The sequence below is a fragment of the Rhipicephalus microplus genome, chromosome 10 (assembly GCF_043290135.1).
Source record: "Rhipicephalus microplus isolate Deutch F79 chromosome 10, USDA_Rmic, whole genome shotgun sequence".
NCBI lineage: Eukaryota > Metazoa > Arthropoda > Arachnida > Ixodida > Ixodidae > Rhipicephalus > Rhipicephalus microplus.
In genome coordinates, this window is record NC_134709.1 from 18,264,557 (window position 1) to 18,279,093 (window position 14,537).

Sequence of the window (14,537 nt, forward strand, 5' to 3'; positions counted from 1 at the left end):
AGGAGATAAAAGGTCACTGACTGGGCCAACGCGTAACAGTTTCACCATCGCAAACGATGAAACAGGCCGGTGTCTTTGAGAAAATGCAACAGTGTTTTCGTTGCCTTTAGGAAATTAGACGGGCAGTGCCATAGTCCCAATACTTTCTCGACAGTGAAATCACTTCTGTCCAGTTGATTTTAAACACTGCGCAGGTGGAGCCTCTCGTTTGTGTATGTCGGGCAGTAACATGAGATGTGTTCAATAGTCTCATCGACGGTACAGTCGTTGCACTCCGCGCTGTCGGCCATCCCTATCTTAAATGAGTAGGCATTGGTGAAGGCTACGCCCAGACGCAGACGGAACAACACTGTACTTTCCTCCCTAGAAAGACCAGAGGGTAGCCGCAGTCGTAGAGATGGACCGAGAGAATATAGTCGATGATGTGCGAACTCTGATGACTGCCACTTCTGGAGTGTCATGTCCTGCGCCAGCTTACTTGGGTATCTAGCCGAGTCAATCCTAAATAAAGGTACGGACACAGGGTTTGCTTGTACTTGTGCATTTCTAGCTGCTTCATCGGCCAGGTCATTGCCGGAGATATCGCAATGACTTGGTATCCACTGGAACACAACGTTGTGTCCTTGTTCGGTCGCATAGTGCAGCATTTCTCTGATCTCCCATACCAGTTCTTCGTAGGACCCGCGACGAAGTGCCGACGAAAGACGTTGTAGAGGCGCCTTGGAGTCACAGAATACTGCCCATCGATTAGCCGGTTGTTGCTTGATATAATCGATGGCGCCTCGCAGGGCAACCATTTCCGAACCAGTCGATGTGCTCACGTGACAAAGTTTGTAAGTTATGTTGATGTGTCGCGATGGAATGACGGTGGCGCTGGTGGAGCTAGTCAGGGTGGTAGATCCATCCGTGTATACGTGGATTCTGTCAGCGTAGAAACTGTGTAAACAGTCCAGAGTCGCTTGCTTCAAGGCCAAAGCAGAAAGGAATTTTCTATTTCTTATTCCTGGGACTGAAAGGCGCACGTCGAGTTGTCGTAGGCTGCACAAGGCGGACGGTGAACGCGCCAAGGGCATAAAACCGGATGGTAGCAAAGCGCGGTGGGAGCTGACGACCTTAGAGAATGACGCCTGCGGTCGTTGTTCTGGCAGAAATGTCAAGTGGCTCAATACCATCCGTGAAATGTGCCGATTATGTGCTCTCAGCACGTTGGTTGTGACGTAAGTCGTAACCGGATGATCCCGAGCCAATGTAACTGTTCCAGCGGTTGAGGTAGTTTGTGGTAGGCCGAGACAAACACGTAGTGCATGTGCTCGCACGCTCTGAAGTGTTTGAATGTTTGTATTGCAAGTTTTAGAAACCAGAAGAGAACTGTAGCGCAGTGACACCAATAAAAAGTGCTTGGTAAAGCTGTAGCATGGAACTCAATGACGGACCCCATCTTTTTCCAGCGATGACTTTCAGGACGTGGACAATAGATACCAGTTTCGCTTTCGAGCTAGTCACATGAAGGCTCCAGGAGAGGTCGCGATCAACAATGACACTTAGAAAACGATGGCTACACTTGTAAGAGATGGGCTGGCCATTAATGCTTATCGGGTAACTTGTCATCGCCTTGCGCGTGAAGGCCACTAGTGCACATTTTTCAGTTGAGATTTTTAGGCCTTGCGTGCGAAGATAGTGAGATGCTTGCGACGCTGCCCTCTGTAACCCTGCTCGAACTTGTAGGCGTGTCAATGCAGATGCCCAGACAGAGATGTCATCAGCGTACATTCAAACACTGACTGTTTAGGAAGAGCTTCCACCAGGCCAAGCAAGGCAAGATTGAAAAGAACTGGGCTTAAAACACCACCTTGCGGGACGCCACGGAACGTGTAGTGGTCTGAGGTCGGGCCATCTTCAGTGTATACAAAAAAGAATCTTCGTGTCAGGTAGCTTCGGATCCATCGAAACATTCGCCCTCCCAGTTCAATTAACAGCAGTGTGTCTAATATAGCTTGATGGGAAACGTTGTCATATGCACCTTTCACATCAAGAAAGAGCGCAAGTGCTAGTAGTTTCCTAAACTTCTGCTGTTCTACTGATGACACCAAATCGATGACGTTGTCAATCGCTGAACGGCCTCGTCAAAATCCCGTCATAGAGTCGGGGTAAATGTTGTGCCGTTCAAAGAACCATTTCCCGGTATCGTGAGAATCATTGTTGATCCATGAGTTTCCCAACGCAGCTGGCGAGAACTACAGGCCGGTATGATGTCAGCACCAGAGCGGATTTCCCTGCTTTTAGAAGTGGCACAAGACGGCTCCGTTTCCATTCTTGAGGTACGATTCCATCTTCCCATGACCGATTAAATAGATTTAGCAGTTGTCGTCTAGCTGCTTGGCCTTAGTGACGCAGAACCGTATACGTTATTTCATCGGGCCCTGGTGAAGAAGAACGCCTACAGTGAGCATTAGGATTTGCCCTATTTCCGTGGCAAATACCTGCTTACGATGGTCACGGTGTTTGGGGAGGTCACATAGTGGCACACACACGTTCAGACTACGAGTATGATGGTTTTATGCGATCAACTCACAAGAAATAATTTGCTAAAAAGTTTCACTATTGAAAACAACCAAGTTATCAACAAACTCAGCTCTAGCAGTTTCAACGCGTGCTCTTTTTTCATTCATTATATTTGAACACCCACCAGGGAACTTCCAACCTTTACGACTGTAGTCACGAAACCCCGGTAGTTTTGATAATTTAGCCTATGGCCACATTTTGTAATGTCGGATACGTATCACAAAGATGTAGTAGCATGCTACACAACACAAAGTTGTTCTAATGTTGGATACGTATCAAAAACGTGAGGTAGTATGCTACACAACGCCAAGTTGTCCTAATGGTGGATACGCATCACAAACGTGTGGTAGTACGCTACGCAGCACAGAGTCAATCGTTATAATGCCATATACTTATTCCAAAGACGCAGTATAACACAACGAAAAGCCAGAAAACATTAAAGTTCAAGACCTCGGTAAACATGCAGGCATCTTAAAGTAGTTAGCACACCTCGTTTTCCTATTTATTTTCAGCGACTTGCTATACAACTACGCTGGTCTCCGACTCGTGCTGGGCTGGGCTGGCCGCGCATCGGCCGAGTTCCGAAATGCCTCGTTCAATCTGACTAAAGCATCTAAAGGCATCGTGACCGACAACGAGAGATGGGAAAAGTGCGTCGACACGATGAACGCCATGATGCCAGAGATTGTTGGCTACCTTTACGTCCAACACAAGTTCAGCGAACAAGCCAAGAAAGAGGTAAGAGGTCCATATAATAAGCAACCATATCGGGCAAGTTGGTATGAATCCATCTTGATAGGAAGCGCACAACTTTTACACGAGCTCCGCCGCGTTGGTCTACTGGCTAAGGTACTCGGCTGCTGACCCGCATGTCGCGGGATCCAATCCCGGCTGCGGCGGCTGCATTTCCTATGGAGGCGTAAATGTCGTATGCCCGTGTGCTCAGATTTGGGCGCACGTTAAAGAACCCCAGGTGGTCGAAATTTTCGGAGCCCTCCACTACGGCGTCTCTCATGATCATATGGTGGTTTTGGGACGTTAAACCCCAAATATCAATCAATCAATCAACTTTTACACAAGAGAAGAGACACAAGCACTTGAGCATAAATGAATCACAACACAATAAAGTACAAACGGCTACCGATGGTCACTTGTCCGCTGCAGAGTTGCCACTTACTTTCGAGTGAAATTCGCCAAACTACGAGCGAAATGGCGCCGAAAGTCGCCATGTTTCTTCAAATCTCGCCCCCCCCACACACATAAAAAAACAAAAGTCACCACTGTACATATGTGGCGTGCCCAGTGATAAAAATTCCAGATTATGCATAGCCCCCTGGAGTACGGTACTATCCGTAAAACCTAAGTTATATAGACATTTGTTAATACTAGCCACATTACCTTCACAACGAGACCACTGAGAAAGAGGCATGCATGCACTAGCAGCGTCCCTGAATGCTAGCGCCTCATAACAAAAGTTTGTGAAGATTTCAGTTGTAGCGAATACAGAATGGAGCAGTCGGTAGAACAAGAGAGGGACATCGTGCGTATCCCTCGTGTATATTTAGGAGAATTTCGCTGCAGTCGAATCATAAGTCCGATTGCTATGTGGGCTTTAACGTCCCAACACCACTATATGATTATGAGAGACGCCGAAGTGGAGGGCTCCGGAAATTTCGACCACCTGGGGTTCTTTAACGTGCACCCAAATCTGAGCACACGGGCCTACAACATTTCCGCCTCCATCGGAAATGCAGCCGCCGCAGCCGTGATTCCTGAGTCCGATAATCGAAGAGCCTAGTTACAAAGCGACGGAAATAAATTCGAAAGCACTGCGCAACCGTCGCAATGCCCACAACATGGGCTTTCATCGCGGTCGTAAGCTTGCGCTATGAATTCGCGTCACTAGTTTCTAAAGGCTGCTCGAGGGAGCCCAAGCTCTTGGCCTACCCAAATAGAAATTTAAACTCAACATACGAAATTCCGGGGGTACTACAGCAGCGAAAAGGCCGACAAGCCATTCACGACAGTTGGACCTGCGCTCGGAACACGCGACCTCTAACCGTCCCCAAGCCACTTCAGGCGCAAAACTTTGAAGACGCCTATAAAGCTCTTAAAGCACCTATAAACATACACCACCACCTCGCGGCACGCGAAGCAGTCCACTGACCTAAATTGCTGGGAGGTTGCCGGTGGACGCACCAGTGCGCCAGGATCTATAAAGTGAATTACAAGGTACACACGACAAGCAGGGCATACGTACTAAATTGCGCATATGTGTGCCTTCTACTGATGGGTGTAAAACTGAAAAAATAGAAATATTGTCACCCATTCGCTTTGAAGACAGTGAGTATAGAATGCCTAACTTCACAGAGTTTCCCAAAATCAACTAGAGGGCACTCTGGCACTGCGATCGTTAAGCGACCATGGGAATGATGGGTAGTACACGCATTTGCCTAGTCTTCGTACTTACGGGCGGCGAATCGTACTTGCGGCTTCGTTTATTGATGTGTTTCGGTTTTGTTTTGAAGGAAACATTTAACCCTTTTGAACTTAGTGACTTGATTCGATATGGTAAGCTTAAAAGAATAAGGTTTTGAAGTGCAAACGGTGAACATTTGCTAATTTATGTTTCAGTGAAAAAACAGCTCCAAGCCACACGAGAACACACACGGAGCCAGAAGCAGGCCAGAAGTACGAAAATTAGACAAATGTGTGTACTACCCACCATTCCCATGCTCGCTGAAGCGCCGTGTGCTGCAGCTCCCATAGACACTAGCGCCAGAGTTCCCTCTAGTGTATATTAGGAAACTCTATGCCTAACTCAGTTGAGACCTAAGCCGTAAATCGCCAAAAAACTCGCCATCTCACCATCCATGTTTTTAGGTCGCTAAGGGCCTCTCAAGTTTGCCAATTTGGCGAGAAAGTATCCACCAGTGGCAACCACGATCAGCTGTAACGAGTGCGTTTGTGTGCCGTTTCTTGACAACACACGCGTTTTATATCGTGAGAGAGACCTATGAACCCATTTGCGCGTCGGCCCAGTCAGTGACCTTTTCTCTCCTCCTCTATAACTTTCCTTCCCCTCTCCTCTTCCCCAGTGCAGGGTAGCCTACCGGGGCTCAACCCTGGTTAACCGCCCTGCCTTTCTCCTTGTGTTCTCTCTCTCTTGATTGTCGAAGCCGCAGAAATGACACGTGACGACTGAGTGTGGCAGCGCATGCGTCTTCCATCTCGCTCACACGAAAAAAAAAACAACTTAGTTTTTTGGCTGGTGTGATTGATAATAATGGATGAGTAATGTATGGCACGGCATGTGGACTTGCGGTGATTGTTCTACCTTTTGCTTTTCTCAGTTGTTATTTTTATATCTTTCACACCTACATATATATTCGAACGTTCTCCAATAAAAGTTTAGTTGAGTTATGGGCGCTCAGTGTCTCTTCAAAAGTTGTGCGCTCCTTACCAAGAGAGGTCGGACAGTTTACAAACGTTCGGCTATGAGGCTCTAATGAGGCTGCATTATCAACGAGTGGCGCTCAAAACATAGCGGTCATGACACGGCACAGCAGATGACACTATAACTTCCATCGATGTGACGGAGCATTCGTTCAAACATGCCATGTGAACACCACCTTACTGACTATGTGTACCAACACGCCCGGTCTACTTGCTTATTAACCTTGCTGACCTTTACAAGTGGCATTACATGGGAAACAACGCGCAAAAGCAATCGCGAGCCGCACGTCGCGGGTTCGAATCCCGGCTGCGGTGACTGCATTTTCGATGCAGACGAAAATGCTGTCGGCCCGTGTGCTCACATTTAGCGGCACGTTAAAGAACCCCAGGTGGTCGAAATTTCCGAAGCCCTCCGCTATGGCAGCTCTCATAATCATATGCTGGTTTTGGGATCGTTAAATCCCGCATATCAATCGATCAATGATAAGAATACGGCCAAAATCCGATTGGTCTCAGTGACTAATTAACAAAAGAACTTGCAAGTGATATAATGCTAACAATAACACGTGGTGTCAAACATTTCGTGTTACACGCAGTGCACTATTATGGCGGTTTCAGTGACGTCACAGCAAGCGTCACTGCATAGGAACGACAACGTTAGGGTAGACTTGAAATTTCCCCAGCACCCTTTATGCGCACTGAAAGGCCGATTTATGCGCACTGAAGATGTAACTGTCGAAGTTTTGTCACTCTTCAATTTATGATTTTCATTCATCAAGCAGCAAAATAAGCAGTGATTATAACACGCATTTGGTAGTCACTCATCGCAAGTTATTCTCAAGTTAATTGCGAGTTAGTGATACCATATAGCCAAGCGTCGAAAGAATTTTTAACCCAACTAAAGACGCATTCATACACACAGCTGGGCAGGTCGGATGGTCAAGACAGCTGACCAACGTACACACCAGAGAAAGAGGACGACACAGAAACGTAAAAACAGACAAAAGACATGGGTGCTGGTGTTTTTGCTTGTTATTGCGTCTCTGGATTCTCCTGCTTTCTGATGCGGCTGTCTTTACCTATCAATCAAGACGTACTTTGAAGTTTTTCTTGGTACCATAGAGAGTGCACGTGTAGAGAGACGCTAGTAAAAAGAATAACTAAGAGTTGGACTTACGGCGCACAAAACTTTGTCAACACGACACAGAAACTTTCAAGGTTGCGCAGCCTCTCTACCCTTCTCTATCACTTGTGAGCGAAGCCAACCAACCTAGCGAAAATCTACGTCCCTGTGCCAACAAAAATCAGTCATTTCGTAATTGTATGTTATCGCAGGTAGAAGACATCGTCGAGAGGATCAGGGCGATATTCAACGAAACTTTAATTCAGAGCGACTGGATGGATAACTACACCAGGTCCGCCGCAGAAGACAAGGTAGAGTGCAAATATTCTGCATTCTCTGAAATTCCAGAAGATTTTCGAGTTCATTTTGCAACAGTCGTTTCGTATGGTGACGTTTTCTTCGAAACACTGCTTAACATGTGGTGATTGGCACACTAAAACATCAGGAAAATACAAAGACATTAGAACTCGGCTCTTAAGCAACCGTTCCTGCATTAGGCGGCGTCGCCGTCGGTGGCCAAACCAATTGGCACGCAAATTATTATCAGGAAAGGATACCCAGAAACCATTGGCATTTTAGCCAGCGCCCTCTGCGTGGCAGTCGGGTATTCTACCACAAAGCCACGATATTGCCTGAAGCTCAATTGGAAAAGAGACTCCATAAAGTCGCCATGTCAGCCAATGAATTGCATAACCTATGTAGCATAGCGTGGCAAAAGAGTAAAGCAACAGCCACTCATTAAACAGTGGTAATTCCGATACGTGTGCGTGGTGGAATGCTTTGTAATTAGTTATTTCATACCATCATATAATGTCAACGGCAACACTTGCGGAGAGTGTCCTACGATGTGATTTTTTTTTCCTTCTGAAGTTGGTGAAGTACGAACCGTGGCCGTCATAATTTCCGGTGGCTTCAACGTTGATCCATTAAAACCAACAACGCTCGGTTCTTGCACTACCTCGTTTTTTTTTTATTTGGACAGGCGATCACAAGACCCCATTTTCACGTCTTAGACATGAGGCATGATTGACCATTTCTTCGCAGGACGTATCCACGATTTCCAAAGGGCTGTGTAGATAGAGAAGGGGACAAACTTCGTAAAATGTCATTTGTGCTGTGACGTGATGCCAGTTTTATGTGCAGTATGGTCCCCTGTTAAAGTGAACACTCGAATGCACACTATGAATATTCCTGGCCCTCTAAGAGCAAGTGGATTAAGAAACAATCTTCATACAAGTCAATAGTTTGTCAAGATGAGTCGGAACTTTTACCCACCAGTAGTAGTCTTATGCACATCTAAGCCACTATGATTCCGTAAGATAGCGAAATCTAAACATGCTGCTCACGCAGGTGTTTTCTTTAACAATGGACCCGTCTGTACAACGCCTTGAAAGGCGATATCGTTCTCTTTACAACAACGACTATACCGTGAGCGATCGCACGTCATGAACGCGTCAAGTCGTTAAGAAAGCTGGCCACTGAAGGTAATGTTGGCTCTGATGGGAGCTTTCGAGTCAAAATTACGCTGATATGACACAAACTGTCGACGCTGCAGGCACTACTTACCTAAGTTCATTAGCTAAGTGCATTACTTAACCCTACGTTTACACCTCTCACTGCGTGAGTACTGTGCATTAGCGATTGTTTCTTTGAATACGGTTTGTTGGAAGTTAGTGCTACTTTTATCCATGATGTCTGCTCACGCAGTTGGCCAATATATCATCCTTCAATGTTCTGTGATTCCCGCAAGAATTTCTAAAACTCGACCAGGCCACAAAACCAGACTCTTCATCGACCGTAGGGAGCAGTCATCTTTGGCAGAGAGATGCAAATCGGGCGGAGCAAACGTCCACATGCGTTCGACTCTGCCCTTATCGCATGTCCGCCTCCAGTATTCGCTCCTCCATCAGATTAGACGAAACCGATTACAAACTCCATGTTGTGGCAGGGCCTAGAGATAATTACATGCATTATGTATACGGTGTACTCCTGTTTGACCACTGTGGAGCTACCCAGTGTATGAGGTGGCCAGGTTCCCCTCAAGCTGCCTCAAGCTGCTCAATGCAGCTTTTTTTGCCTGGCGATCTTCGCAATCTTGTTGTCAATAAACCTAATTCAATTCATTTACGGAAGTCAAGAACATGTCTCGTTGCTGAGTGCACTGCACTCGCAAGCAACTCAATAAATAAGCGTCTTTTCGCCGTCAAAGTACAGTGCACTAGTCAAAGACCCCGATTCAGCCAATGGCATCACGGCCGCTTTGAGACACGCTTTGTGGCAGGCTGCTTTGTGATTCCTTTCGTGATCGCGGAGAAAAACGTGGCCGGCCATGACGTCACGATGACACGGTGACGCCACTGACTAGAGGGGGATTCCTTTGACGACTGAAAGCTGCTTTTTAGGGGCGAAGCTCCTTAGGGCGTGGGCTGTGCGTCCCCTGTAGCCTGTATGTAGTCACCTCTAGTTTAGTTCTTGCAGTGTTCACTAGATGGCGGTACCGTCCCCTGTATCTAGCCACCTCTAGTTTAGTTCTTGCAGTGTTCACTAGATGGCGGTACCGTCTCCTGTATGTAGCCACCTCTCGCTTAGTTCTTGTAGTGTTTACTAGATGGTGGTACTTGTAGCTGATGACGAAAAGATGCAAGATGTTATAAACTAGAAAGCGGTACTTGTAGTTGATGAAAGACGCGAGATCTTATAAAATAGGAATGATGTCACATATGGCGCGTGTCATTGGTTGAAGGCAATCGTTCGATTTAGTGCGGCGACGTACGCTAGGGGGAGCGATGTAATAAAATCGAGTGGGCAAAATGTACAGAGGATTCATGGTTTACCAGGTTTACCTCCGGAGCTTCGCCCACTCATCATCATTCACTTCGTGGATATGGCGGAATTTTTTTTTGTTAGTTGTATCCGAGTATCGTAAATTATGTCTACTCTGAAAACACGTGCATCATGCATTCGAAGCGCACGCATGCTACACAACGATCTTCCTTTGCTTTCTTCAGTATCATTTTTGGGCGTGGGAAAATCTGTAACGGCTATCTTCGTTAATGAAGCATTATGTCTCGCTGATAAGACGCACGTGAACTGCCGTGCACCTGTTATCATGGCACCGAAAGGCGACCACGGAATATAATTGATATTAAGTAATAGGACTGCACCACGGGGTTCGCAAGGCTTTTTAACTGACAGCTTAAAAAAGGGGGAGGTCTCGTCTTAGCCGTTGTTACCATATTTTTCAGCTGAAGCAGATGATTTCGAAAATCGGATACCCGACATGGCTTCTCAACACGACGTATCTCGACCAGCTATACAAATACGTAAGTACTCATTTAATTGTCAACCAAATTATCTTATTGATAAGGTATTCAACACTATCGCGAATTATGTGGCAAACATTTTGCATAGCCGATGGTATAAGCTGAATGACTGGTAATTATTTTGAATGAAGGCTGGCAATGAGCCCTCACTGAGAACCAGCTATAATACTATGATTGACACTGCCCAAGTATTACATATTTGTAAATAATCTCGAAGCGGCAGTGAAGTGAACTTTTTCTTTAATGAACTGATATTATGCCACGTTCGTTTCGTGTATGCGAGCGCCCTGCTTCAAGTATTCGCCGCTACGTATCTGCTATCACCGACTCGGGGAAAAAAAAAAGTCCATCACCTGATTTTCCACAGGAATATTATTGCGTTGCGTGAAGTAAAATGTGGTGTAACGTAAAATTATTTATATTTCCTGCTGTTAAAAGTTTGCTACTACTCGCAAGACAGTCTTGTACAAATGAATATGAAAGTCAAAAAAGACAGCCACCGGCAGACACACCGCTCTGTTGCACTTTAAGGGAAAACACACCAAATTAAATGTTATGATCATTTATACGGCAAACGTTTGGGAACAGTGCAATCACGGCGTGCAACCAGATAAGTCACGTGATTTTTATTGTGCTTCGCGGACATAAAAAAAGATTTGCACTAATGATTAATTACAGGCTTTGTGGTTACTAATATAAAATTATAGCCTGTCTACACGGGTGTTTTCTGAACTGTCTTACAACTATTTAGTTCGACTTTTCACCAAACTTTGCTGTTCCCGCAATTGGTTAATTAATCTTGCTAACCAAAGGACTAAGTAAAACACAGAAAATAGTGCAGTTTACTCTGTCTAACAGTCAGCCTCATTCATTCCATCATGGTGCGTTAGAGCGCGTCCCTATATCGTGATGATGATGATTTGTGAGGTTTAACGTCCCAAAACCACCATATTATTGAGAGACGCCGTAGTGGAGGGCTCCGGAAATTTCGACCACCTGAGGTTCTTTAACGTGCACCCAAATCTGAGCACACGGGCCTACAGCATTTCCACCTCCATCGAAAATGCAGCCGCCGCAGCCGGGATTCCATCCCGCGACCTGCAGCGGGTCAGCAGCCACGTACCTTAGCCACTAGACCCCCGCGTCAGGGCCCCTAAATCATGAAACTCCGGCTGAAGTTAGCGGGAAAACCCTGCACACAGACGGAGGAATTGTCTACACGGCCTCGGCTTTATCACATTCCACTGTAAAAATGACGTGCATCTGACCCGAATACGTAGTGTGAATGTTAGACGAGAACCTTTGTGTCTAAGCAGTACGAAAGTGGTGCTACAGAATGACGTGGTCGACGAGGTACAGTGTGGGTATCGATTCACACAGTGTGGGTATCGATTCATTTCATACTCGCCGCTGCTACCACGTGATAATCACCATGTCTGAGTGAGTGTGCTTTTATTTTTTTTAGAGTAATACTCTGAACCAATGTTTAACATTACAGGTTCCAGACCTAAACATCAGCAGTTCCTTTTTGGAGATGGCCAGTCACATAAGTTCGAATAACTGGAAGCGGGAACTGTCCCACTTGGGAAAAGAATACGACGCAAAATCCGTGTAAGAATGAGAAAGCTTTACATATATCATTACCTTTCTTTACATCAGACGTTTATTTGATCAAATTGATCATTTTTTTTGCTCGAGGGCATTCACAGCCACTTGTTTCGCGACATACAAATTCGGTTGTCTTGTTTCTACTACGTATAGTGGTGTTGTGGGCCCAGCGACAACTTTCTTTCGGCAAAGTCATGAGCTGCGCAGGCCCCTTGATTGATTGATTTGTGGGGTTTAACGTCCCAAAACCACCATATGATTATGAGAGACGCCGTAGTGGAAGGCTCCGGAAATTTTGACCACCTGGGGTTCTTTAACGCGCACCTAAATCTGAGCACACGGGCCTACAACATTTCCGCCTCCATCGGAAATGCAGCCGCCACAGCCGCGATTCGAACCCGCGACCTGTGGGTCAGCAGCCGAGTACCTTAGCCACTAGACCACCGCGGCGGAGCCTGAGGAGCAGTCGCTCATCGCGTCGGCTCCGTGTTTTCTGGATGTTTCGCGGCGGAAATCACCATATTCAGCGTATTTGTCGTTACGAATCGACGCCACAAGTCATCGCGACCATCCTGACGAAAAATCAGGTGGGAGGACTTGCATTTGACCATTTTATGCCCGTTTTTGTGTTCCTTGCGCCGGAAGAAGAGCCACCTGCATAGCGTTCGCCGTAGACACCGCCGTCACCGCTGCGACGCAGCTAGCGTCGCGAGGAACCACGAAGAACGTGGCACCGTTTTTTCTTCGCGGTGTCCCGACAAGACGCCGGGTGAAGACTTCGAGGGCTCGGCGCCCTACAGGTACGAGGTTCCGTTATCAAAGATTTGGCTAGTACGCGACCACTACGGTAATTGGTAGCCATCGCCACGAGCCTTATGCTCGTCCAAGTGCGTTAAACCACATGAGTGATACTGCAGGACACAATGAAAAGCCTGGGGGCTTACAGGTGCGTCCAAGCATCATAAAGTGGCACGTTTGCAAATTCACAACCGCGAAATGGCTCAAGCGAGCACAGCAGCATTGGAAGACGATGAAGCTGAGAGCAAGAAGCCTCGCTTAGAAGAGAATCCTCTCGACGATAAAACGTCAACTTACCACCTAAGTGATGAAGAAGACATGGGCGAAGAAGAACCATTTACGTTGGTTACTTATAAAAAGAAACGAGCAGAGGGTATCCCAGTCGTCTTTCGTTCAACAGCTGAAGGTGCTAGCTTCTGGAAAGTGAACCCCAATCGAGTGTCAGCTGAAGTAGTTTCCGCTGCTAAAGAAAAAGTGCAGACATTCAGAACGAACAGAGATGGAAGCTTTAATGTCAGCGTTGCTTCCTTAAGTTCAGCTAAGCGACTTCTGATGCTTTCAAATGTAGGTGGCCTGGAAGTTAAGCCTTTCATCCCAGAGTCATACACTCGGAACGTTGGGAAAGTAAAACATATTCCTCTGCAGTATTCAGACGTACAACTCCTAGAGTACTTGAGAGATGCAGGGGTTATATCGGCGCGACGGCAAATAAAATACTACCGCCAGGAAGATGGAGGAGTAACGACGCGTCCACTTCACTCAGTGATCCTGACTTCTCGAGATGACCGCCCGATTCCAGGAAGAATCTACTTAGGATTCACCAGTCACCCAGTGGAAGAATATCTTGGTCCAGCACTTCGGTGCTATAACTGCCAGCGATTCGGACACATGGCGAAAAGTTGCCGTAACACACGCCGGTGTAAGATCTGCTCAGAAGAACACCATCATAAGGAGTGCAAGTCTGTTCTTCAGCCTAAGTGTGCAAACTGTGCAGGTAATCACGCTGCCTCATATTCAGGCTGCCCGCAAAGTAAAGCTGCTGCAAAAATGCGTCAGCATGAGCTCATCCATGGAAGAAAACCGCGCCCCAATGAACCATCTCCAAACCCTGAGATTGTTCATCCTGTACGTGATCCACCTCAGCGGCCACCGCAACAACAGCCGACAAGCACGCCAAGAGAACCGCCAAGAGAGACGCCAAGAGCACACTCGAAAGACCACTCACGAGAAGTACCTTCAAGTAACCAAACCTACGCGTCAAAGCTACGAACGCCCACGGGACCTCGGCCGGAAAGTAGCAAAACCGACAGTGCCAGTGTTCGCCCCAACTACAACATCGAAACGCCAAGTTATTCTCAACAGGCCTCAGAAAATCAACCATTCAATGGAGACCGTGCCTCTGCATCAGTCATGCAATTGATTCTGCCAATGCTTTTCGCAGCACTTAAGGCAATCCTGTCTGCTCTACCGGAAGCAAACAACCTGCCAGAAGTAAAAGCCCTGCTGCCTCTGGAAGCACTACTGTGTCAACAGTCCGGGTCAAACCTGCGACAAGTAAGATATGAATAAGCGCTACAAAGATGTCTCCATATACCAGTGGAATGCCAATGGTCTTCGAAGGAAGTGTGCTGACTTCCGTAAACTCCTTCTGCAGTATAATTTTCCAA

At 46.7% G+C, this 14,537-nt stretch overlaps 1 protein-coding gene across 2 annotated transcripts in view; it reads left to right on the plus strand.

Annotated features, from left to right (window-relative positions):
- The window catches only part of LOC119181828 (neprilysin-1), a 62,164-nt gene that overhangs the window by 24,451 nt on the left and 23,176 nt on the right, over positions 1-14,537 (plus strand). For both annotated transcript variants that reach the window (XM_075875164.1, XM_075875163.1), the window contains 4 exons: positions 3,075-3,300; positions 7,354-7,452; positions 10,387-10,464; positions 11,963-12,075. In XM_075875164.1, coding sequence (XP_075731279.1) covers positions 3,075-3,300; positions 7,354-7,452; positions 10,387-10,464; positions 11,963-12,075 — 516 coding nt within the window. The remainder of the gene's footprint in view (positions 1-3,074; positions 3,301-7,353; positions 7,453-10,386; positions 10,465-11,962; positions 12,076-14,537) is intronic.